The 24,298-nt window shown below is 54.0% G+C and overlaps 8 protein-coding genes across 8 annotated transcripts; 4 read left to right on the forward strand and 4 right to left on the reverse strand.

The window, feature by feature from the left end:
- Window positions 1-246: 246 nt before the first annotated feature.
- E0L32_007171 (uncharacterized protein) lies at window positions 247-729 on the forward strand (the record flags this gene model as incomplete). The annotated part of the gene is made up of 3 exons (XM_031141885.1): window positions 247-297; window positions 377-504; window positions 591-729. The coding sequence occupies 3 exons, from the start codon at window positions 247-249 to the stop codon at window positions 727-729; spliced, it is 318 nt and encodes a 105-aa protein (XP_030993767.1).
- Window positions 730-1,281: 552 nt separating this feature from the next.
- Window positions 1,282-3,509, reverse strand: E0L32_007172 (uncharacterized protein; the record flags this gene model as incomplete). The annotated part of the gene is made up of 6 exons (XM_031141886.1): window positions 1,282-1,325; window positions 1,383-1,428; window positions 1,559-1,667; window positions 1,768-2,203; window positions 2,253-2,531; window positions 2,588-3,509. 6 exons carry the CDS (start codon window positions 3,507-3,509, stop codon window positions 1,282-1,284), a joined length of 1,836 nt encoding a protein of 611 aa, XP_030993768.1.
- An 862-nt stretch (window positions 3,510-4,371) lies between these two features.
- Window positions 4,372-6,897, reverse strand: E0L32_007173 (uncharacterized protein; the record flags this gene model as incomplete). Its single annotated transcript, XM_031141887.1, has 7 exons — window positions 4,372-4,395; window positions 4,450-4,913; window positions 4,972-5,186; window positions 5,247-5,638; window positions 5,700-6,230; window positions 6,291-6,351; window positions 6,407-6,897. The coding sequence occupies 7 exons, from the start codon at window positions 6,895-6,897 to the stop codon at window positions 4,372-4,374; spliced, it is 2,178 nt and encodes a 725-aa protein (XP_030993769.1).
- A 670-nt stretch (window positions 6,898-7,567) lies between these two features.
- Window positions 7,568-8,413, forward strand: E0L32_007174 (uncharacterized protein; the record flags this gene model as incomplete). The annotated part of the gene is made up of 4 exons (XM_031141888.1): window positions 7,568-7,617; window positions 7,676-7,709; window positions 7,893-8,193; window positions 8,247-8,413. The coding sequence occupies 4 exons, from the start codon at window positions 7,568-7,570 to the stop codon at window positions 8,411-8,413; spliced, it is 552 nt and encodes a 183-aa protein (XP_030993770.1).
- Window positions 8,414-8,824: 411 nt separating this feature from the next.
- Window positions 8,825-9,289, reverse strand: E0L32_007175 (uncharacterized protein; the record flags this gene model as incomplete). The annotated part of the gene is made up of 1 exon (XM_031141889.1): window positions 8,825-9,289. The coding sequence occupies one exon, from the start codon at window positions 9,287-9,289 to the stop codon at window positions 8,825-8,827; it is 465 nt and encodes a 154-aa protein (XP_030993771.1).
- A 2,124-nt stretch (window positions 9,290-11,413) lies between these two features.
- Window positions 11,414-12,664, reverse strand: E0L32_007176 (uncharacterized protein; the record flags this gene model as incomplete). The annotated part of the gene is made up of 4 exons (XM_031141891.1): window positions 11,414-11,820; window positions 11,892-12,115; window positions 12,172-12,236; window positions 12,305-12,664. The coding sequence occupies 4 exons, from the start codon at window positions 12,662-12,664 to the stop codon at window positions 11,414-11,416; spliced, it is 1,056 nt and encodes a 351-aa protein (XP_030993772.1).
- Window positions 12,665-13,301: 637 nt separating this feature from the next.
- E0L32_007177 (uncharacterized protein) lies at window positions 13,302-15,588 on the forward strand (the record flags this gene model as incomplete). Its single annotated transcript, XM_031141892.1, has 6 exons — window positions 13,302-13,385; window positions 13,450-13,647; window positions 13,703-13,881; window positions 13,931-14,100; window positions 14,187-15,481; window positions 15,550-15,588. 6 exons carry the CDS (start codon window positions 13,302-13,304, stop codon window positions 15,586-15,588), a joined length of 1,965 nt encoding a protein of 654 aa, XP_030993773.1.
- A 3,432-nt stretch (window positions 15,589-19,020) lies between these two features.
- Window positions 19,021-20,082, forward strand: E0L32_007178 (uncharacterized protein; the record flags this gene model as incomplete). The annotated part of the gene is made up of 1 exon (XM_031141893.1): window positions 19,021-20,082. The coding sequence occupies one exon, from the start codon at window positions 19,021-19,023 to the stop codon at window positions 20,080-20,082; it is 1,062 nt and encodes a 353-aa protein (XP_030993774.1).
- Window positions 20,083-24,298: the final 4,216 nt, after the last annotated feature.

Raw genomic sequence — 24,298 nt, forward strand, 5'->3', positions numbered from 1 at the left:
CCCCGACAAGCGCCACTCTGCGCTACTCGCCACACCGGCTACTTCCGGATAAGCTTTCCACCCTATTATCGGCCGATCCTCGCAAAACCTCATCAAAAAAAAGTCTCGGCATCGCGAAACGACGACTTTCCCACACGACCACTGGTCTGCCTCTCTTCAAGCTATCCTATTTCTCTCCCCCTCTCCCTCTCCCAGTCTGTCACCCGTCTAGCGGCGACGCAAGAGATTATACACAGATATAAAAGGATGGCCTCGGCATTAGCTATCGGCACCGGCGTCGCCGTCGCAGCGTTCCTGGTACGAGAGCCCCCAAAGCAAAATCTGTTCAGCGACGAGGACGGCACAGGAGAACTAACGAGACAATGCACACCGGTAGGGCCGCGCAGGTCTCGTCGCATGGCGCCGCTCGCGCGGCGGCGTCGGCGCGCTGGGCAAGGCCTTTTACAAGGGCGGCTTCGAGCCGCGCATGAACAAGAAGGAGGCGTCGCTGATCCTGTCGCTCAAGTAAGTCCCATCTAGTCACCCCCCCAAAGATACAGAGAAAGAAGGATCCATTTGGCTGACACAATGCGATTTCTCCCCGTCTGCAGTGAGCGCGCCATCACCAAGGAGAAGATCCGCAAGGCGCACCGCACGCTGATGCTGCTCAACCACCCCGACCGAGGCGGCAGCCCGTACCTGGCGACCAAGGTCAACGAAGCGAAGGAGTTCTTGGAGAAACACCCGTGATAGAGAGTGGGACGCTCCTGCCTCCTTACGAACCACGCCGGACAGGTTTTGATGAGACCAAACCGAAGGAGCTATCGGACGGTTCGCTGGTCTCTCGTGGAAGAGGAGCTGAAATATATGTATAAAATGTACAACAATTGCAGACATAGCAAGGGCGTTAGGGGCAATAGTCTTGGCTTTTGGATTTTTGGAGACGAGACAATGGCGAGATAGTCTGGGATTTGGGAAAACATCAAGCAAGACCTTTGACAGACGAATGTTACCGGGTTCGCTGCGATGGTTTCGCGGCTCCCTTCTCTCCTCACTGGCACTGCAAAAGTCTTTTGATGCACCGTCCAAACCCCTCAAAATGATTTCCGATTGACTCTATGGAATCAGTCTACCCAGCGCATTTTACTTTCTCTGCATGTCTTCAAATCGCGTCCCTTCTCTCGAAAATCGCAAATCCTCCATGTCTCACTCAGCCTAAGTTGTCCTGGCGGCTCCTGGCATTTCTCTGCCACCCAGATGTACAACATCATGTACACCGCGGTCAGGCGGTTGTTGTCGCGCTCACCAAGCACCCCACCTCTCAGGTCCAGGCGCTCCTCGTCCACCTGCTCAATGTTGATTAGTATCCAATACTATCCTCCCTTCTCAAGAGAAAAACTCACCACGCTGCCCTCGAGCACCTCCGCCACGGGGTCGTGCCGCCGGTCTCTGATACATAACTTGTAAGTATGGTGACACAAGAGAGGACTGGGTATAAACCCTTAGATATGCCCCTTTCGTGCTCCTTTGAACGCTGCTACAGTCACAAAGTAAGCTGCCTGTCAACAGTCAGGCGTACCTTGGACTGTTCTGCCGCTCGTTCCCAAGGCGTTGAGCCACCGTCGCTGTCCTCCCCGCCAGTTGTCCAACCCCCCTCCATCTCGTCTTCAGACTCGTCGACATAGTCCCTGTTACGTAGTGAGTACAGACGATCCAGGTCAAGTTCGAGCTGGGTAGGCCTCAAAGAGAACCCGATAGCAACATGATGACAACGTAGAAATCACTCACGTGGCTAGCTTCTCCAGGCTATGTTCGCGAGTCCTGAAAGCGAGCGCAATCATAGCACGCAGTGTGTAAACTGCGTCATTGCCAGCGTTGTGCAAGTACCGACTGGTCAGCTGTAGGTCTCCTAGAACATCCTGGAGCTTGGCGCCTTGGAACCTGCGCCGATAGTTCTGATGCATTGTTTGCGTATCGGCAATATCGTACTTGTCTGTGTCGATAAATACACCCAAAGTCTTCAGATAGCTGATGTCCATCTCAATGTCGTGCCCGACAATGACGATGGGGCGATCTTCGAGCGAAGAAGACGCAGAACCCATCGGTTGGGAGGAACGATTGATCGCAAAGATCTCCTTGAGCTTCGCACGGATATCGTTCAGCTTGATCGTCTCGCTTTTTCTAAAGATAGTAGAGGTTTCAGCATCATCGTCAGTAGTGTCAGCTTGGGGTCAGATTCAAAGGGCATTACCCGAAATCAAAGAACTCCTCACACCCGCGAACATGCTTCCGGTTGACCTCGTGGCGGTATTCCTTGATTCGAAAGTGGTGTGCCTCGATGAGATCAAACCAATTCTCGTAATCCTGGCCAGGAGGAACACCGATGGTCTGAAGCGTGTCAAGGATTGATATACCAACCTCCGTGATATGGGAGTGATTGAATTCGAACAGCTCGACATCGACAGAAATGAAGATGACACAGCTATCTGGCTGGTTGGGCATGGCAAAGTTGATCTCCAGAGCTCCTCCTGGAGATGCTTGAGTGCCAGAACCTTTATAGCTCTATGTTAGTGACCATGGTAGCCCCCCTGGATGCCAAAATGCTTACCTGGGACACCACTAGCTTTCCTTCGGAGACCGAGGTAACGCTGAACCCTCTTGATGGCATGGCCAGTCTTGACCCGGGCTTTGACACGTTTCTCCCGTGCCTTGGCCTTCTTCTTTGCCCTCTGCTCATCAGCGTCTGCGCCGACTGAGATGCGTTCGATCATCTCTAGGTTCTTAACAAAATCATCCTGGGCCATTTCTGAGAATTCTCCCAGAGTGTCTCGAGAGGAAAATTCCGGGATGCCATTCAGCAGGATGCTGCCCTCAGAGAAAGACGTAGATCTCCCTAAGTATCGTGGCGTTGGGGTATTCAGCACTCCTCCGAAAGTAAAGCAGATGTAGTCTGCTTTCTTTGCCTGCGGCAGGTCCAACGCACTGTCGAGTTTGCTATTGATCAAGCGGATGTAGCTCGCAAATTGTCTTGTCGGCACAAACAAGACGGCAGAATGACGAGGCCGTCGGGGGTGATAAAGGTAGTAGAAGTCCCACGGACGAGACTCAAGGATCACTTCAGCAGTGAAGAAGTGACGGACTGCCTTCTGTTTTTCCTTGCCGATGAAGAGGAGGGAGTAGTTCAAGAGCAACGTCCAGGGACAGAATCGTACTTCATTTCCATCCTCGTCACCTCCCATCGAACATGCCTCCTCGTCGTAATAGACATACTGGTCGTGTTCAGGATCATTAAAATCAGGCTCGACGACAGCCAGCGGGTTTCTGACTCTGCGCATCAGACGGCCGTGACCGTCAGTGATGTTGACCGGGCGCACAACGGAGCTACTGCCAGCAGGCTGGATTTGGCCCATAGAAATGCTGTTGGAGGTAGAGCGAGGGTTATTGGTCTCGGTCTGAGCCATCACTGAACCCCCATCCCAGATATCCAGCTCGCCGAAAGTCGATTCGAGTCTCTCTAAAGGGCCTGCCATATTGTTGGTATGGGCTCGCAGTTGGCAGAATGCCAGGCCGCGTGGCCGCTTAGAATGTGTTTGTTATTGTGCGAAAACTGAGTCCAGATGTGAAGTTTATGCGGTTTCGTGAGATAACCGGGATATGCTCAGGGTTTTATGAGTTGTTGATGGCGCGTTTGGCAAAGAGAATAAAATCGAGGAAAGAGTGAGAGCAGGATGAACGCTGACTGGGCTGTTGTTTGAATGCCGAAGTTAGATAAGGGTGCGCTCAATCCCGGCAGCCTGGCTCATGTGTGGTGAACGATCTGTTTGCGTTCGATATTGAAATGACTTTTGTGTGACGCTGGAGCTCCTTGTACGGGCAAAGAGCAAACGAGGATAGAATGATCCTGTGTGAAGGCTCAGGGTGACGCGCTCGCAGCAGCCCACACACGTCAACTGGTACCCAGCTAGTTGATATAACTTCAAGGCAGGAGCTACCAGGGAATGAGTTCCTACAAGTAAGTACCTAGGTAGGGGCCATTGGGCTACCTAGCTTGGCAGGTCTCCTCCATGCGACTTCCTCTTGTCACGACTGAAGTGAAAATTCACGATGTGGAGGGGAAATGAAGGAGCAAAAGCCAGATGCCTATGTTTTTGAACCTAGAGAAGCAATGCCTACATACGAACTGCGATTGCATCTGAGCTTGACTCCCCCGTAGCATCACCAGCTAGAGTCGCAGCACGTATGAGCTCCTTACAAGGCACTGTCTGCGAGTTACAACTCTGCATCCTACAAATTCTGTTCCTCGCTGCACATAGCAACATCATATTGTTACAAGAGTAGATATGTCAAATCCAGCTCGGGGTCCCATTCAGCACAGTCGCACGAGTGTAACGTCTACTTTTTCGACAACCTCTGGAACTGTGAACAAGTCAGCACGGAGTGTTGGTGATGGCAAGGGACGATCGACGTTACCTCTTCAGCAGCGGTCTGGGTGACGGTCGAGATATCAGACTCGCGATCAGTGACCAGCCCGAGTCCGGACTTGCCCAGCTTCCACCACAGTAACTTCCTATCACCACCTAGCTTCTCGTCTCTGACCTTCTCCTTGAGATCTTCGAGGAACGAGTTGTACAGACCGGGCTCTTCCAGGGCAATCAGCTCGCCGCGCATAACGCCTAGATTCTCGAGAGCCCTATCATAACCGCTGTCCCCAGTGCTGGACGCAATGATCGACCGAATGACTTCGCCCATTTGCTTCGCTGCCTCCTCAATCTGCTTGACGTCCTCACTTGAGTTGAGCGCCTGTTTGAATTCGGGAATGGCATTGTCCGCTGAAATCTTGGTCCGCTTGTTTTGGCCAAGTAAAGCATCCACATCCAGGCCAGACATGGGTTTGTTCGCTTCGCGCGCGCGCTTGCCTTTGGCTTTGGGAGGAACTAGCATTAAAGAGTCAGCCTCGTAGTGGCCTCTGAGAGAGCTTTATGATCGTCATACCTTTCTTCACATCGGCAGCCTCGATCAGTGCATCAATTTCCGACTTTGCCTTCTTGATCAGATCTTGTGAAGGTTGAGCGTATCGCATCAGAACACCGCCGGTGGGGGCTTCAAATGGCTCATCTGAATGAACAGCTCGGAATCGGATGGCTTGGTTCACACGGTGAATGATAGGCGAGTACGTATCATCGATGGCAGCATATTCCGCAGGGTTTCTAGAGCAGGATGTACTTAGCAAGGTGGGTGCCTCGAGATTGTTTCAAGCGAAACCTTACCCTTCATCATCTGTCCCCAAAGTCGAGATGTCCATGGCATCAACGTAGTCACTCATTGCCTGACTGAGATCGTCGGTGGGCAGCAGGCGGTGTTTCGTGAGCACTCCGCCAGTTATGGTGATGACTTTGTCCAGAGGTGGGAACTGGTATGTCCTGACATCCTCCGCAAACGGAAGAGGTACATCGTACAAGCATTCGAAGTCTGGTTCGATGGATGGCATGAGCAGGAGCAGCTGCGGCTCCTTCGTATCCTTTGCGACAAATCTTGCCACCGCATATGATTCCACCTCGTACAGCGTATGAATCAGAGCGGACAAGGTCAATTCGTCCTTCTCGCTGAACTTGCGTGCCATAATGACACAAGCCTCACCCATGTTGATCACTGGCTCGTACTGCACCATATAGTGTTAGTTGGTCTCTGAATGGCAACTAGCGAGATCGTTTGACACATACCTTATCCATTGGGATAAAGCCAATGATGGAAAAGTCTTTGACAGTCTCCAGCTTTGTGATGTTGTACTCTGACTCGCTGATGTGGACTGCTGTGCGGCCATACTCGTAACCCTTGGCAAGGGATTCAAATTCAACATCCTTCTTGCCACCAGGAGCATCAGGGTCATTGACCCTGTATGTTCGGGCATTTTTGACGGCTGCAAAGTTTCCTCCGGTCGCCTCAATACCGTCCATATCGTCCAGGGTCTGCGTGGATTGCGATGGACCGCCGTCAGTCTCGCTCTTGACGACCACCGTGCTCGCAGCGACAGGCCTGGCCTGCTTCGTTTTGAAGTACCGCTCTACGTTGATCGAGATGGCACTCTCATATAGCGACGGATCGCCCAGTGTCAAGGGGCCATCATACGTCTTGTAGGGCTTGACCGGCTTTACTCGAGGCATCTCCAGCTCCTCGACCGCTTGGGCGATGGTGCCAAATACGCCATTCTCGCACTTGTCGACGAGAGACTGGAGTAGCTTCTCATTGTTGGCCTAAAAAAAAGAAGATCAGAGGCGAATTACTGACGGCGACTTGGGCATGGGTATACAAACCTTGATGCTGGGTTTGTCCTCCTCCTTGAACCCGTAATCCGGATCGTCAAAGTCGACACCGCTGAGACGAGGTGAGCCGGAATTGCTGGCCAAGGGGTAAGGGAGGGAAGACTCACATGATGATGAGCTCAATACCAAGGTCGTTGATCTGGTTTGAGATATCGTCAAAGTCGTCACTGTCAATGGGACCCTGTGCATCGGTGACAAGGATGATTCTCCGCTTGAACTTGAGTCGCTTGGGAGCAGCTTTGCCAATCATATCGGTTGCGACAATGATTGCTGAGATGGCGTCGCCGCTCATACTCTCACTGGCCTTGATGGAGCCTTGGAGTTCCTTAAGCGACGTCATGGTCATTGGGCCGATCTCCTGTAACACCGAGATGTTTTCGTACCCATCATTTTCCTGCAGAGGATTGCTGGTATTGTCGGTCCTCAGACCCAAGACACCGACGAGCCACGTCTTCCTGGATGCTGCGACGGTTGTGCAGATCTTGTCCCAGATGTACCGCATGCTCCAATCCAGATCCGACTCAACCCTGCCATTATGGCACTCACCCATCGACGACCCGAGGTCGACGATGTAAACCGTTGCCTCTTTATCGGCCATTGGCGCGGCTCACTTGAGAAAAGAACGCCGGTTCAGGTGCAGGCTCTCAGTAGAATGCGCCAGGGGCATTTCCGTGAGAAGAAGATGAATGAGGGAAGGCAAAGAACCGAGAATGCCCTGAGAAGCTTCTCATGAGATGGGGGAGCTCTTGGCGATACAGCTGAACCTCAAGCGGGTCCCCATCTTTCTAGGCAGCACGGCGCGCTCAAAAGAGGTGAAGCGCGTTTGTTAGTGCCAGGAACCAGCAACTCAGGCAGCACAGGCTCCCCTTCCCCGCCCTGCAATGCAAACACTTTTGGCGCCTGCCGCTTGTCATGAAATGCACCTGAAACCACTTGCCTGCTGCCGAGACCCCTGTCACTGCTCCCCGGCCCCCCTCGCAAAGCATTTCAGGCTGATAGCAAGCCAATCCGAAACTGGTGGTCCTGGAGCCGCATAGGGTGGAAATCAACTTCATGACATCAAGTATTCACACCACCAGCTCACAACCTCTCCCCTTCAAAATCAGTCGAGTCTATCAATCGACATATGCAACGGTTAATCACTAGGTCACGTTGGAGCAACTGATACGATTTGTACACTGCTTGATTGTCTGGCTTGTCCTGTCAATCACTGCGCCAACGCTATCTCTCAGTGCGCTTCACCCGTCGCACCGAAACGTTCAGCCAAGATGCCGGAGTCATCGATCCTCCTTTCGCCTGCACCCTATCATATAATCTCGTATGTGCTATCCATCACTACAGGCTTTTCAACAGAAGCGCTTACACAACGCTCAAAGCTACGGGACATTGCTGGGCACGACCTTCTTCCATGTACGTCCTTATCTCATTGGCGGACGAAGCTACGGCGAGCCTTTGTCTCTATCTCTTGTCTCCTGAGCCATCGGAACGGTAAATATAATTGCCTCTGACCGAATACAACCTGGCAAGGCGCAGGATTGAACACACAGGCTCAAGTAAGACAGAGGCTCGAACCGCAGGCTAACCTTGCTACAGTCTTTCGTCAATGGATTTGTTCAGTTCAGGGTCCTTACGCGGCCTCAGTTTTCGGCCGTGCAGACGAAGATATTCCCAATCTACTTCTCAATGCAATCAGTCATTCCGGCCATCCTCATCCTGACCTTTCCTGGCACCTCTAGGACCTTGGGAAATCTCACTGGTGTTGCCGGTGTCCTGGATCCATCCAACCGCTGGTCGGCGCTGGCACCCTTGGCCACGATGCTTGGAACCGGACTCGTCAATCTCCTTGTGCTACTGCCGGCTACTCAAAGAGTCATGGCCGCGCGCCGTGATCAAGGTATGTCATGTAAATCTCGCGAGTTGTGTTTTATCTTACTTAGTCTGTCCTAGAGAAGAAAGACGGCAAAAAGTCCTGGGACCCTCCACCGCATTCTCAGGAAATGGCAGCGCTCAATAAAAACTTTGGAAAGCTGCACGGCATCTCATCCCTATTGAATCTGTCTAATTTCATCGCCGCTCTGATCTACGGCGTCACCCTATCCGCCCGGTTGCTCTGAGCAGAGGGCAGCTGATTCACAAGCGGCAAGGTCTGGCAGTTTTTTTTCGTTGGACTGTATCATCTCTGTATTTGTCCTGGATACAACATGGTATATACAATGGTCACCTGGATCCAGCGGATCCGGCAGCCGGCCTCCAATGGAGTGTTGATCCAATTGCACCGGAAACAAGCAAGCAAAAAAAAATCCCAAAACGCCTCGTGATGATATCGGTGTGCCAACCGGGACACAACCGATCACTGGAAGTGCACCATGTCGGTAGCATGAATGCAAGCCGACCAATCATTGGACATCAATCGATGTGCCATATCCGCCGGGGTATCGAAAATGCTCAGGTTGCTGTAAGAAAAGACGTTCAAGTCGTGATGAAGAAATCGCTGGGAAGAGGCGTCGTCTCGTAAAGGGGCCTCTCTACTTCTTCCCAAAGCTGAGCGCTGCCATCTCGGCTCTTGCCTTCAGGAGCTCCTTCTTGGCTTCCTCAAACTTCCTGGCTTGGATCTCCTTGCTGAGGGTAGCCGGCTGCGTGTCCTTGGCGTTCTTTGCCCAGTGTGCCAGCGTCCACTTCCTTGGCTCGCGTGTGAGTGCCTCGGCGACGTCGATCTCAGCAGCGGGCTTGGGGTATTCTCTGGAGAGGGGGTCGACAGGGGCCTGCGGCGCCTGGCTCGAGGAGGTGGTGACCCTGCTAGGCTGTGCCGGGCGCGCAACCTCGGCCAGATCGGTAGACCCCGATGAGATGGAAGACCGATGCGAACGGGGGAAGTAGCTGGGGTCGACTCCATCGGCTGGTGCAGTCGCGTTGACGTCGGAGACAGCGCTGGACAGGTCTGAGTACCCGCTGGGCGGGCAGCTTGGGCTGTCGTAGACGGGAGTGTTCATCTTGGCGGTGGTGTAAGCGACTTGGTTCTGCTGAGGGCTGGGTTATCTCAGCGAGAGGGCTGTCAGCCAGGTGAAGCTCAGGTTGTTTGTAGGTGTATCGAAGGAAAGGTGAGAGCCATGAGGAAGAGAAATTTGACGGGAGGCAGGTCCCTCTTTTATTCGATTGACTAATCTTGGGGGGGATTATTAAAATGAAAATCCGTTCTCGTGTAGGTAGGTAGGCAAAACTCGAGCTAAGAGAGGTCTCCGGTGTTTTGGAGCGGTCAAAATGGTGTGTGGATCCAGGACTGGACCCTGACCCTGGATCTTGTTCATTCTAGCGTGGAACAGGCTGCCCCGGAGGTGCAGCGCTTGACTGGCGGTGGGCAATGATTAGCGTCGGAGACCCTTTTTTCCCTCTTCGCGTGTCATCGGGGAGGCGGGTGTGGTGGGTGGTCGTGGTGGTGGGAGGAGGCGATTTCGGGAGTGGACCCCGGAGCATGAACGGATTTTACGGCCTTGACGTCACACGCACGGCCGGCTAAGTGCACGACTCATCGAGCAGCAGCAACACGGCGTGGAGCCTTCCGGATGTAGGGTTCTGCGTCCGGGCACATGCAGGTGAGGGAAGCCGAGGTGGGAAAGTGTGTGCAGGTCAACGAGCGTGTGTTCAGCCCGCATGCCGAGCACCCGACTCCTCTTGCCGCTTGCTGCGTCGTGGTTTGTCCTGCTCGACATTGACAGGGATGCTTGCTCCGACGCAGGCATGCAAATCAATTTACGGGCGTGTGCAAAGCCCATGAAGATCCGGGGTCCACAGCTGCTAATCTCAGAATGGCGGTAAAGGGCTGCAAATGTGACAGATCTGTTGTCTTTGTTGCTCGGGCGTGCCAGGGCAAGCCCGTGTAACCGAAACTTACTGGGGGCCTTTCCTCGACAACCCCAGTACTTGTAGAGTTGGGGGGGATCAACCCCCCACGTTCCCGAAACTGCGAATTACGGAGCCTCAGTTCAGTCACGAGCCAGTCCTCAACCGAAATAAGAGCAGGCCGGCGTCACTCAGCATGCAACGCTGTCTATCTCGTACAAGATTGGCAGGCGCTCTGACTGCAAGGTGTGAAGATGCATGTGCTCACTGATAATCAATCCCTTGGTGACAACTCATCTCGCGTTGCTTATCATCTCTTCACACATTGAGACAAGCACTTGTACAGTTGGTGTGTGGGCCGCAAACAACGGGCCCAGCTTTATCTGTCTCGCGTTTCTCGAGAGATGCCCCTTTGCTGCGGGGAGCAAGCTGGGGCACAGAGCGGAACAACAGTGGCCCATCCAGAGAACTCCAATCTGTGGTGTGGTACCTAGCAGGCTCCAGGCAAGGCAGGCCGAGCAGCCCGTGATTGACAAACATTCCCTGCAGTGACTGTGCCAGTGAAGCCTTCAGCTGGAGTCTGGTGAACGTCTCCACTGTTCCCTCTCTATCTTTCCCCTTTTGGCAATCGCTCCAAGACCCGACAGCCGGCAGGGCGGGTGGCTTGGGAGGCATTGGGAGGGTTGCTACGAACGCTGAAGTGGTGGGCACCTGACGTCGTGGCATCGGGTCGGAGGGTTTCATTCGGCTCTGACATGTGTCTCGGGCGTGGCAGGGTGGTGGGCAGTAGAAGCATCTAAGAAAATTCGTTCGATTCTGATACCGCTAGTCGTCGAGTCAAGGACATTGCTCCTGCATGCTGGCTACCAACCAAGCTAAAGTAAATGTAATGCTCCCTTAGAAATCCATTATGCGTACATACAGTCAAGCAGTCATGGCATGTCATTACTTTTCTCCTTTATTCAACTGCTCAGTGTAATCGTCACCAGTCGAGTGAGTAAAGAAGTCATGAGCTCAGGATGCCAGAGACGCTGCACCGCCCCTACGTAGGCATATTGAACATGTTTTGCTGTAGGCATCATGATCTCTGCAATGCCAGGTCTTCTGACCAACGATTTGAGAACAGGAAAATTGATTCTTCCTCCAATGCGGAGTGGTCGCAGCATCCCGAAAATGACCGTTTCAACGCCAGATTTGCACCGGTCCGAGTACGTAATGCATTTATGTCCAATTCACCAAATGAGACGTATCGCCATGCCATACCTCGCGCCCATCTTCTACTTCTTTTGCTTCTTGGCCAGTTCGCTCGTCCGTATGACCTTTGGTTGCTTCGGCGGCGACGGCCGGTAGCCAAGTCCCAAGGGAACGAACATGCCCACCTGGCTTTGGTAGTCGCTGTAGTCGGGATACTTCCCGCTAGTAATGAGTTCGGTGAGCCATGTCGAGCCCTGAAAGAGCAGTACGAGGAAGGAAGGACCGACGGCCGCCCAACTATACAGAGTCTTGGTCGCAAAGCAGCTCCATTGGTAGAGCACGAGCCAGATGGACTGTTCGGCGGCAAAATTGGGATGCCGACTGTAAGCCCACAGACCCCTTGTAACAAAGCCTCGGTCCAATTCTGCCTGCGTATAGCCTTGAGGGACTTTGGCAGTGGTTTGATATTGCTTTTTGGCGGTTTGATAATCTGTATGCGAGTGTCAGTCGTACTGCGAGTACCTCGTCGGACTCTGTCTGATGCGACTTAATTGAACGTACCCCATTGCTGCTGGTCGCTGAACCATTCGCTGAGAACCAGAGACAGCTCCATGACCACATACGCCATGTCAGCGGTCGACAGCTCGCTTTCGAATTGGCTAGATAGAAGGAGAGGATACGCAGGGGCTGCGATGAGGAAGAGAAGGATGCTCTGGATGAAAGAGATGAAGGTCAAGTTGAAGAGGTGAAAGAGCCAGGCTGGTATGTTCTTTCGCACGATTTCCCTGTCCAAGGCCGTGTTAGATACAGTCAAGGCATAGATATTCCCTGGTACTCTTACCATCGATAGTCCTCGGAGCCAATGTTATAGCCCCCCTTTCTCGCATAGTTGAATGTCAATCGGCACTGGACAGCTCGAGTTAGTTTCGTTCTTCTCGTTCTAGAGCAGAGCTTTCTGGATGCCCGTGACATACACTCCAGATAATGCTGAATAGCAGCGCCCCATCGAGTCTGTGGCTCGGAATGCCTGCGAGTCGCGCCCAGACATTGAAATGGGCAATGTAGACGGTGGGCAGTATGCTCCAGAATCGGTCAACCTGAGAGTAGTTCTTGTTGATCTCGGAGACGACCCAGAAGATGGCGCCCAGAAAGAGGGAGAATGCGAAGCCCGAAACCAGCGGGTTCGTGCGGGTATAGAGGTCGACGAAGCTCTCGCGAGCCTGCAAGGTGTGAAGCAGCTGTTCAGGGAGCGCGTAGAGATCTGGGAGGAACGGCTCGACAGTTTTGGAGAAGTCGGAACAATCCTCCAAGGCAAACAGTTTGGGAAGCGCCATTGTGCCGTGTACGCAGTTAGAGTCTGGAAGTTGGATACCGAGGTTCAATGAGCAGCCAAGTCAGCTTCGAGTGCTGTGAAGAAGCACCGGAAGTCAAGGTTAAGAATGTGTATGTGATCCTTCGAGCTGTGGATTTCGCAAGAACAATGTGCGCGTCATTGCACCTGTAGTTAAGCTCTAGGGGGATTCGGCAGGGCCCGCTAATGAATCTGGCAGATGGATGGCTACTGTACTTTAGTGCTGTGGTAGCTGAGAGTCCTCCCCACAGCACCAGACCTGCTGCCAGGCACGAGACACCAAAATGGAACGACTAGATATCAGGGACCACTTATGCACAAGCTTCTTGTGTGCTCAAAATCCACCAGTGCTCTTGTCACGCGCATCTTTTCTAACACGCGTCTCGAAGCCATCGTTGACTGTACTGAAGGCAACAACGTGGCCTACCAAGACTGCCGCTGCCTGGCTGTCTGGTCCGACAGTCATCCATGCGCACGAGCTTGAGACTGGCCCGCCTTGAGGCTCCTATAACGAGCGTTCAAGGAAGCGTGTGTATCAGTCATGGAGATGCGATGCACTATGGACAGTACAGATCCGGGAAGCCTATGAGTTCATCAGCTACCTCCCCTCAGTCGTCAACATGACGAAAATTCTCTGTGTGGCAGAGAAGCCCTCCATCTCGAAGGCTGTCGCCGGTCATTTGTCTGGAGGCCAGTACGAAACTGTGCGTCAACCACATTTTCACAGTGACTCGTATGTGTCAAGCAGGAAGTTAACGCTCCCTATAGCAAAACACTCGCTCAAAATACATCAAGAACTATGTGTTCCACTTTGACTTCGGCCCACCCTGGGGGGATTGTGAAGTCACAATGACCTGCGTCACAGGGCATCTCACGAGTCTAGAATTTGGGCCAGACAACAAGGACTGGAAGTTCCCACCGCCGGAAAGCCTGTTCACAGCTCCAGTCTTTACAGCTATCGACGATGTACGTGTGTAGCAGCCTGCCAGCCTGTTCCGCGGCACTAACGGCATCGATCTAGGATAAGAAGGTAATTGCAGAGAACATCGGAAGCAAGGCAAGACACGCCCGTGCCCTGTTCATTTGGACAGATTGTGACCGGGAGGGAGAACACATCGGGAGCGAGATTCGTGAAGCTGCAAGAAAGACCAAGCCAACCATTGAGATCAAAAGAGCCCGATTCAGCAACATCGAGAGAGCGTAAGGTTCCCCTATTTCAACAGCAAGAGCTGCTGCTAAGACCACACAGTCATATTCTGAACGCCGCACGCAATCTCATCAACCTTGACGATAGACAGGTGGACGCTGTCGCAGCCCGTATCGAGCTCGATTTGCGCATTGGATATGCGTTCACTCGGTTTCTGACGAACAATTTACGCACTCTGGGAGGACCATTGGCAGAGCTGATGCTGAGTTATGGTATGTCTCCGACCAGCATTGGGCAGTACCGCCAGGCTAACGCATCGGAGGATCTTGTCAATTCCCAACTCTCGGCTTTGTTGTAGACCGCTATTTTCGGGTGAAGAACTTCGTCCCGGAAACTTTCTGGAGCATCAAAGTGAAGCACACCAAGGATGGAGTTAGTGCCAGCTTCAGTTGGACAAGGAACCATCTTTTCGACCGCGTCTCGACCATTATCCTGTACGAACGTTGCCTCGCTGCCAAGACGGCCAAGGTGATCAAAGTCCAGGAGAAGCCAACCAAGAAATGGAAGCCGCTACCCCTGACGACTGTCGAACTGCAAAAAATGGCAACACGATTCCTGCACATGAGTGGACAGCAAGCCATGTCAATAGCAGAGGGCCTCTACAACAAAGGCTTTATCAGCTATCCTCGAACCGAGACTGACAGGTTCGACCGAGGGATGAACCTCAGAGCCTTGGTTCAAAAGCAAACTCAGGACACGCGCTGGGGTGGTTTCGCTCAAAATCTGGCAGACGGTGCTTTCAATCAACCTAGGAACGGCCGCAATGATGACAAGGCGCACCCGCCTATTCATCCAGTCACATACGCAGCGCCCTCGGTTCTATCCTCAGACGAGGCCCGACTCTACGAGCTGGTCGTTCGACGGTTCCTGGCGTGCTGTTCGGAAGATGCCAAAGGAATGGCCACGGACGTCGACATTCAGTACGGTGACGAGACATTCCATGCACACGGGGTCATAGTCCTCGAGAGAAATTATCTCGACGTATACCCGTACGAGAACTGGACAAACTCGGCTGAGCTGCCAAAGTTCACCGTGGGAGAGCGATTCGAACCCACCGAGGCGCTCATGACCGAAGGGAAGACGGGTCCGCCAGGCTATCTGACAGAGGCGGATCTCATCGCGCTGATGGATGCGAATGGAATTGGGACCGATGCCACCATGGCTGAGCACATTCAAAAGATTCAGACCCGGGACTATGTACGGACTACAGAGCAGGCTGGACAACAAGGCGCCCAGAATAATGATGATGACGATGATGAACCAGAATCGCGCCCAGCTGCAAGAGGTGGGCGCGGCGGGCGCGGTAATCGCGGGGGCCGGGGTAGAGGTGGGCGGGCGGGGGCTGCAGCGGGCGGCCGAAGGGGCGTCAAGGTGTTTATCCCGACACAGCTTGGGGTCGCACTGATCGAGGGGTTCGACCGAATGAACTTCGAGACCAGTCTTGGCAAGCCCTTCTTGCGAAAGGAGATGGAGTTGAGAATGAAGGCAATCTGCGAAGGTCGTACGACGCGCGCCGATGTCCTAAGAGAGAGTCTCAGGCAATATCGCCATGTCTACAACCAATCGGCCGAGAAGCTCGACGTTCTGAAGCGAGTAAGTGGCTCACTTAGGCCGGGTAGTCCTTACGTCCGAGTTTCTTCGCAACTAACATCTGTTGGCAGTCCTGCAGACAGTACATATTCCAACAAGCAAATACATGATGGTTGTGTTAAGGCGATATTCACGGGCTTGGTGCAGATGGCCTACCCAAGTTCTACCAATGATTTCTCCTGAGGGAGAAACTCCAGTATCTCAACCCAATCACTCGGCATATTGGCCCGTGTCCTCTGACATGTCAAAAGCAAGCACTATGCAGGATGCTTCCAAGTCGTGAAAGGGTTGAGAACGAGTCGGCTGTAACCAATGGCGACTAGTCGATATGGACATCACACCATCAATACAGGAACCGTACATACAATGACTAACGGTATCCCGTTGCCGGAGCTGAAGAAGCCAATGGCTGGTGAGCCAATTCTTGGGCGCGAGACTGCACAGCACCGGCAGCGCTCGAGGTGAAGCCAAGGCCCAAGCGAAGACATGCCAGAGACTCGGTTGCTTTTAGGCAGAGCATCGCGAGTCTGGACCCGATCAACCTCGTTGACGAAGTGGCTGGCTGATTACGGCAACTGTCGCGGGGGGGTTTCTTGATGGCCCTCGGTCCGGGATCGGGCAGTAGTATCGCTGCAACCCCCTCAACAACGATAACGAACAGGACCGTATCGTCAGGCACACGTTTATCCTTCATCCGGCGGGGTTGCAGCAAGCAGAGGAATTTCCAGCCCGATGCTTCGCATTAGGGGCTTGTGAGGGGCAATTTAGCTCCCGACTCTGCAGCAGCGGAGCATGCCAGGATTCGACAACACCCAACGCCTACTCCGTACCTTGACTTGCATGTCGGCTGCGTCTGCTCTTGGGCCCGGTTCGGTGTCTTCTCTCCAGTCGCGGGCATACCCACCAACGTGGGAAGAGCAGAGTGGACGTTTGGGTGGGCAGGGGCCTGACAAGGCGAGACATGCACCGGGTCGAATCACATTGCACACGCGGACGTCTGAGTCGTCGCGGTGTCGCAGCAAGGAGGGCCTTGGTACATGGCTGGTACAGGCGATCGACTCGCACACCAAAACGATAGGGAACGGATAAGGTCAGGTGTGCCGATCGCGTAGTGGCCGGACGCAGGCCAATCACGGACTTGTCTGCGTCCAACGTGACTGTGTCAGAGGTGTGGCACAGTGTGGGTTGGCGGTACTACCAGGCTACCAAGCCTACCACCATACCTACCTAACTAACCTCCTCCCGGGTTTCTCCTCGAAGGGGGGGATGGAGACGGAGCAGGACGACGCGGGCGGGCTTGGCGAAGACCGGTCCAGCTGCAGGAACTGGATGCCGTCATCCAGACTTGAGGATATTAAATGCCAGGGACGACTAGTTAGTGTGGTCGCGCTTATTAGGGCTCGATGATAAGCACAAGTCATGAAGGCGAACAGAATGTGCGCCTTGCCAAAAATGCTGCCAGCGAGAGATTGACGGGTTGTACTGTAGGTAGGTAGTTACGTGCAATGCCAAATGACAAATAAGTTTATACCTCTCGCTGCTGCTGCTCCCGGGCCGCCGGCGTGTCTCCATTTTCAACGACCAACCGGAACCGATGGAAACAAGACGATGGGCTCCTTGGGCGATGATGACGCAGGTCAAATCCGTTGTGTCAGATGTGCGCGCACAAACAAGAAGAACCATAATTCTAGTCTATGAATAGTAAATCTGACCTGATACTGCCTTGCTCACCGTGAACCGTATTTGCCCTCTTGGTCGTCAAGTCAATGACTGGAGCAAGGGCCACCCACAGTGGGTTCTGGAAGAAGACTTGGCGCGAAACAGCGTCTCATGGAATTCAGTCAATCAGGCATTCCATTTGCGCCCACCAGCGCCTGTCTGTGGCTAGCAGTTGCTCCCCGCGATATGCTAACCCTCACGCCTCTGCTCCGCAGTCTGGGCAGTAGTGAGCAGCTAGGAGCAGAGGGAGCATCGATGGATCGTTTCCTCCCCCCACAACGCGCGCTGCAACGCGTGCACAATTTAGATGCGCCTTCTCCTCGCGGCTTGGAAACTACCGTGACGCCCCGGGCAGAAGGGTAGGGAACGACGGAGGAGAGTGTGAATGCATCAAATCCTGTCCACGCCCGGCTGACCGACGAATCGACGATGCGTCGAGGTGGAAGATGTGGGCACTGTGCCTGTTACAACAGTCATCCTTTGTTAGGGCTGATTACATGACTGCCCTGAACGTTCGGTCTACATACAGTAAAGATGAAAAGAAAGTGTAGGCATGGCACCTATGCCAGAGAGGACGGCAAAAGGAGAATGGCTGTTGCTCTGTTTGCTTCCATCGAATTCCCCTTATTTGGCTTACGGAGTACTCAAATTTGATATGATATAGCACAGACCAGTATTTGTCTGGGCTGTCTCAACTAGCGAGGTGAGGGAAAAAACTACTGAACGGCTCCCTGTACTTTTCCCCTTTTCTCTCTGATATGTGCATGGATGCGCTGCCGGGAGCCAGAATCCGGTCTCCATTGCGAGATCCATTTGTGCGTAACAATTCACTTTACAGGTGCTTTTTGTGTTTCGTCCCTCGCCTTTACGAACAAACGACAAGGCTTACATCGTAGGTCCGTTGAAATCAAATCCAACCGTTTGGACAAAGAAGGTTCAAGCCACTGCTTGTCGGTCGGTGTCAGCTTCTTTAAGGTAGAACGCACATGGCACGGCATGGGCGATGCTGGCGATTGATGCTGGCTGGCGATGGAGGCACAGTAGAAGTCAAATGGCATTCGCACAGGGCTGGCTTCTCTTCCTTATCAGCTGTTCCAGAAATGCCCACTAGGCTCACGCCCTGTTTTAGTGTTAGTCATTCGCTCCGGGCAGTCCAGCCCACCCGTACCGACTCCGTACCGACTCCGTGAGAGCGAGACTGGGGCCTCTTTCATCCGCACACGCCACCCTCCCACACTCCCCTTTCACCATAGAGTCTCTCGCTGGCCCCGTCCCTTTCCGGTACCCCCCAGGTCAGTCATCCATCCATTGTCGCAAAGGCCAGGAAGCAAGGAAACTGGGCTGCTTGGGCCTACTTGCGCCCCCCCCCCCCCGTCATGTTGGCACTCGACGAAAGCAGCCCTTCATAATACACGGCGCCCCTGCGCTCCCTCTCCCTCCCCTTCCCTCTCTCGATCCCCAAAGACAACAAACAAGACGAATTCATACACACGATTCAATATCGAGAGTCATCTCCTGTCACAGCACGATAGTCGCATCAGCTTTGCCATCCTTGCCTGTCCACTCTTGGCCCTGATATCATCCACTATCAGAACCAACCGCCTATCTCCGACACGCCTATCTTGCTTCGGACTGTAGCGTAAGTGACTCAGCCGATCCCCCCATACACCATACACCCCAAAGGCAGACAGAGACCTGCCCTTGCGCCCACAACCGCGCGACCCGGCGCGCATCGCCTTCTTCCTCGTCGCCCATCGTTCTGACCTATTCTTCTGTGTCGCAGACACGTCTCGAAGCAAATCTCGGACCCCAAATTTGTCAACATGGCAACTATGGCATCTGCTGCTCGCGATATCCATGCGACCTCCCCCCGAGACACCTTAGCTGGTGTAGCGGCCCGGAGCGTCCCTGTGACGAGAGCTCACCCTCTTCCCCTTCCTACCCCTCCCAACTCGATCTCTCCTGCCCTCCCTCCTCACGGGCTCAAAGCCCAGCTGCAGAAGGCGAAGCTCGAAGCCATCGACTCAGACCTCGACCTGCACGAAGCGCCTGGCAACGCCGGCGCGTACGGGTCTCCCCCCTTTGACTCTGCCGGCGCGATCACCCCGTCGATGCTCGCCAAGTATCACCTGCCGGAGATCCTGCTGAACCACGGCCCGCTCGCGATCCGCCATGTCATGGGCTATCTCACGACATCGGTTCCCGGTTTCGCCGGCATACCACCTGCCAAGGCGAGGAGACTGGTGGTCGGCGCGCTAGAAGGCCGAGGAAGTGGCGGCGAAGGTGGCGGCTTGGAAGGCGACGTGGAGTTTGAGAAGGTTGGTTGGGGGCGTTGGGATGCGCGACGCCGGGGCCAGCCGCGACGGGCAACGAGCACGGAGCGGCTGTCCCCAACCTCGCACCCGTCTGGGATCCCTATCACTCAGGGTTCTGGATGGAACACGGAGAGAGCTCGCTTGGCTGGACGGCGAGCCAGCCCGGGCGAGTCGGCGGCATTCTCGCACGACGATCACGACATCATGATGATGGAACACGAGGCGGACAGGATGTCTATGGACGGATCAGCCTCTGCCTCCTGCTCGGAGGCTCCAGATGATGATGTCATGATGAACGACGACCCCGAGGATGCCACCGACGACGAAGACTGGGGCGCAATGGGTGCGGCCGCCCTGCGCGCAAACTCCTATTCCAAGTCGGCACAGCCGGGTTTCATGTCGCGTGCACATGCTTCGGGCCCTGGCATGCGCTCCGCTTCCTATGCCTTTGGTGGCATGGCCCGCGAGCCTCTGGGGGCCCGCGACTTTGGCTTCACTCCCATGGGCGTCGCCTCGGACGCTCAGGAACGCGACGCAGTCGAAGCCCTGCTTCGGCTGGGTTCTGTATAATAGACAACTTTGCATTGGCCGGCGTTTTGACACATACGAGCAGCATTTTTTTTTTTTTTGCTTCTATCGGGTGGACTTGGGGGGGCTTATTCTCGTGCCTGGTCTGGTTGGGGTGCGCCAGGCGGCACTTGGAATCATCATCATCATCATCCTATCTGATCGAGGCGGCGCCCTCTTTTTGGTCAGCTTGCATCGCTCCTTCTCACACAATGGGCTTCACACGGCGTTTCCCCGGTCACTTGGAAGGAAAAACAAGTCTTGCCGGGCTTGGAAATAGCGGTCCTTTTCTTCTTTCCACACCCCCCCTTTATGCACTTTACGACATTGCACATTTCAACGTGCATACAACAATTCTCCGTCTCTGGGATCGATGGAGCTTTTGTCTTGCTCGCAACGCTTCGGTGGCTACAGCAGCTCGCTACTATCCGTAGCCTTGCGATGCTGCACTTCCCGCTCGTCACCATCTTGCCTTTCGCTTTCTCAGAGAGGGACAAGGACGAGGGCTATTCGCCATCACTATTTCTTTGCGGATCTGGATTGACCTGGCTTGTCTTGGTCTATCTTTGGTCAACGGGAGGGTCGCTCTTGAAGACAAAAGCGCATTCTACTCAACCCTGGAGGATGAGAGTTATCTGCACACACTACCACTTTATACCCCCTTTACGCTTCACATCACTTAATTCATGATTTATGCTTTTTATTTTGGCTGGGAAGGATCGAGGATGGACTCCACTTCAACACGCATGTGGAGGGAAAATACGACGCTTTGGGCGGGTTACCGAATGTGTTGGCTCTTTGGCCTAGCTGGAACGCATGGCCATTCTATTTGGAAATTATGGTTTTTATAATGTCAGGAGGGGAGGGAGCGGGGGCGGCACTGTTCAGTTTGTTTCTTCTTGGAACCTGCATCAAAGTTGCGAGGCGGCACAGGAGGGCATGGGCATGGTCATGGTATGGAAACCTTCGTTGGTCTCTGCGGAACGAGGCCTTGGGCTTGAGAGATGGGCTTGTTGCTCGGGGAAGCACCTGGAGGCGAAAACGGCCCCTGAGGCCTTTCGGAACGGGGGAAGTCTTCAGTTGATACGAAGACGGAAAGAGGAGCAGAACTCCCAAATCAAAAAAAAGCTGCGCACCCTTTTTTTTTTTTTTTGGAGGGACGACCGATGATCCGGTTTAGCTACTGTAGTCTTACTGGGTGTTTGAAAACTCTCTGTTCTCATTCCCAAAGCAAGAAACAGACATTGTTGATCGCCTGTCAATGCGCGATCGTCCCTCAAACCTCTCTTGAACGCTGCCCTCCTCGAGCCTGTGTGCACATCCATGTTGGCATGCTGCGTCCTTCGGTATGAACGAGTCCCCCCCCCCCCCCCCCCCCCCCCCCCCCCCCCCAGGCTCATCCTCGGCAGTTCTTGACCTGATAAGCACTCTCCGTGCGGGGAGAAGACAGGTTAAGTCTTCGCGGGGAGATGGATAGGGCTAGATCCCTAGCTACCTATCTCGCCGACGTGCATCTGATGGGAGGAGGCGATGTGGAGGAGCGGGCGAACGAAGACAAGCTTATCTCATTTGCGTCTTGGCGCGCTCTGTTATTGCGCGCGGCTTCATTTTACTCCTGAGATGAGACTTTTAATTCGAACAAGCCACAAGTCGATTGTCTTTTATATCAATTCGTTTATCATCTTCTTCCAGCAGCGTCAAAACTTTTGTCTGCACAGTTGTCACTGGTCCGTTATTTGTTCGCACGTGGATTCCTCCTCAGTGGTTCGTTGACTTGGCCGCCTCGGGCCATGGACTGGTGAACCGTCTCGGTGAAAGTCTGGGTAAAATAAAACGTGGGAGCGTTTGTCCTTGAACCGGACCATTAGATCGTCAGGCCAAGGAACGCCGAGGCACTTCCAGCCCGCCAAGGCTCTGATCTCCCCCTCCCCCTCGTGCCCTGACAGACTGGAGAACAAGTCATGCGGATCGGGAGGACGGATGCTTGGGGTGAGCGAACAACCAACTCTGGGTCGGACGTGGAAGACACGGCACATGGCTGAAATGCAGGAGCCGAGCAGCCAGTTCCCACAGAAGGGAGGACACTGGGCCAAGAGAAAGCTCTCCGCAGTCCTGGCGAAGCTGGGCATTTCTGGGCTTTCCTGGGCTTTTCCTGGGCACCAAGTCGGATGATATGCCAAGCCGAGGCCAAGAAATGGCGACAGAGGGGCTAGTGGTGAGCGATGCGTGTCACGGGGCCGGGGTCCCGATCAGAAGGGTTCAATCGGGAGGCCGTTGCGCCTTGTGTGTGGCGAGACAAGTATACTTGCCGACATCAGGTACCTACTTGGGTTGTTCTCTTGCTAGTGGCAACCCGAGTCTGTGGTAGCTACTCGACTATTGTACATACGTGTAGGTCAGAGATTAAACCGAAGTAATCTCACGAAACGGTGTGTCCCAAGATGGCAAGGCGAGCCACGTCGAGCGCTCTCTTCACCTCGCTGGTTACGAGCATGCTCGTACACATGGCTGAGCCCAGCCTAGGTATGTAGGTACGCACAAAGTACAAGATGCCTACTGCGACACTTGGCCTTTTCCCTCCCCCTGCAACATGAACCTATACGCGGCGTATGTCCCAAGAACAAATGGAGAATGCAAAGCTTTCTTGGACTCGGTGTCAGAAAGGCTCGGCGGCTTCGGGAGTACGTACAAGTACCTAGGTAGCTTGGTAGCCATATCGACCGTCAGGATTGCCAAGCCAGGAGGGTGGATGAGGCTGTGCATAGCCCGCCGGGCACACAGACAGATTTGGCAGACCTGATATGACAAGAGACAAATCATAACTTTGAGACTTTAGGTCCCCACCACCCCCTGGGTCTTGGCTCTCTCTCTTGGCGCCTCGACGGCAGAAATGAACACCAGGGGAAAACGACAAGCCTGCCAAGGGTCTTGGCTGGCGGAGGACAAGGCCTTGGCGGGCTGATGGTCAAAGTGCTTGTGTGCTTGTTGATCGCCTTCTTGTAAGTCGCACACACGTGGTGGTTTGTGGTTGTGGTCGAGGACGCGCCCTCCCGCGCGCGCGCAAGTTTACAAAACGAGGACGGGCTCGGGAAACGGTTTACGAAGGGCAAAAAGGCACGCGCCCGCAACGGGATAGATAAGATGAATAACAACAACAACAACAACAAGAGCGACGGACATCATCATATCACTGAACTGAGAGACGAGGTCAAGGAAGGCATGGCCTCCGGTCCGGGAGACCAAGATCGGCCTTGTCATTTGTCACAGGTTGAACCTTGCCGTAAGCGGTAGAGACAGACGAAGAATGAGGGAACAAGTACTTGTAGAAAAACAGTCTCTGATCTGACGTGACCAAAAGCCGGTTCTCCACTTCCCTGGTTGGTCTTGATGGGTAGGTATTTTTCACTTTATTCAACCTTTCTCTTATGCGGCGCCTAGCTAGGCTGGAGTAACTCCAAGTAGACCCGACAGAAAGAGTCCGGCAATCGCGGGGGGACAGTGGAAAAAAAAAAGGGCTAGGCCGCTACCAACCCAGACCGAGATGAGCGAGCATTACAAGAGATACCTAAGGGAGAGGGGATCCCAGCCGCCTAAAAGAAGACAGAAAGTGGTGGGAGAGCGAGTGACACACTCACAAGAGAGAGACCGGACACGATGACACGATGATGGAAGGCGATAAAGGGTGGCCGTGGTGGTGGCTCGCCAGGCCGGGTCCGCCTGGGGAGGTTCCATTTGTGAGGCAGTGGACCGACGCCAAGACTTTACCAACAATGCCAAGACTTGGCATGGTCTTGGCGTTTCTTGGCACTCCGAGTCTCGCAGCTAGGAGAGACTTTTGCACCGCTGCTATGACTCGAGGCGCACCAGGTACCCCACCATCAGGGGCGACTTTGGTCGGGCAACTGACTTCTGGGCCAGCCAATGATGGGCAGGGAGCGTCCGAGGCCCCGACTGCCAAGAGAATTTGCCAAGACTCACGCCAGGACTCGCCCAAGCCGTGAGAGGCCATAATAAAGACATAATGAGACGCTCTCTCTCGCTCTCTCCCCCAGAAGGGGGGGACGCAACGCTCTTCTTCTTTTCTAAAAAAGTATTTCATCTCGACCGTGGTCCGGATTTCCACAGTCTTGCCCAGGCTAACGACCAAACTCCACCATTCTTACGACCTGTGCTGTGCCTGAAGCCGATACGTGAGGGTGTGTGTGTGGCTACGAGAAAA

The sequence above is a fragment of the Thyridium curvatum genome, assembly GCF_004353045.1.
Source record: "Thyridium curvatum strain D216 chromosome Unknown NODE_43_length_354360_cov_84.162100, whole genome shotgun sequence".
NCBI classification, from domain to species: domain Eukaryota; kingdom Fungi; phylum Ascomycota; class Sordariomycetes; order Thyridiales; family Thyridiaceae; genus Thyridium; species Thyridium curvatum.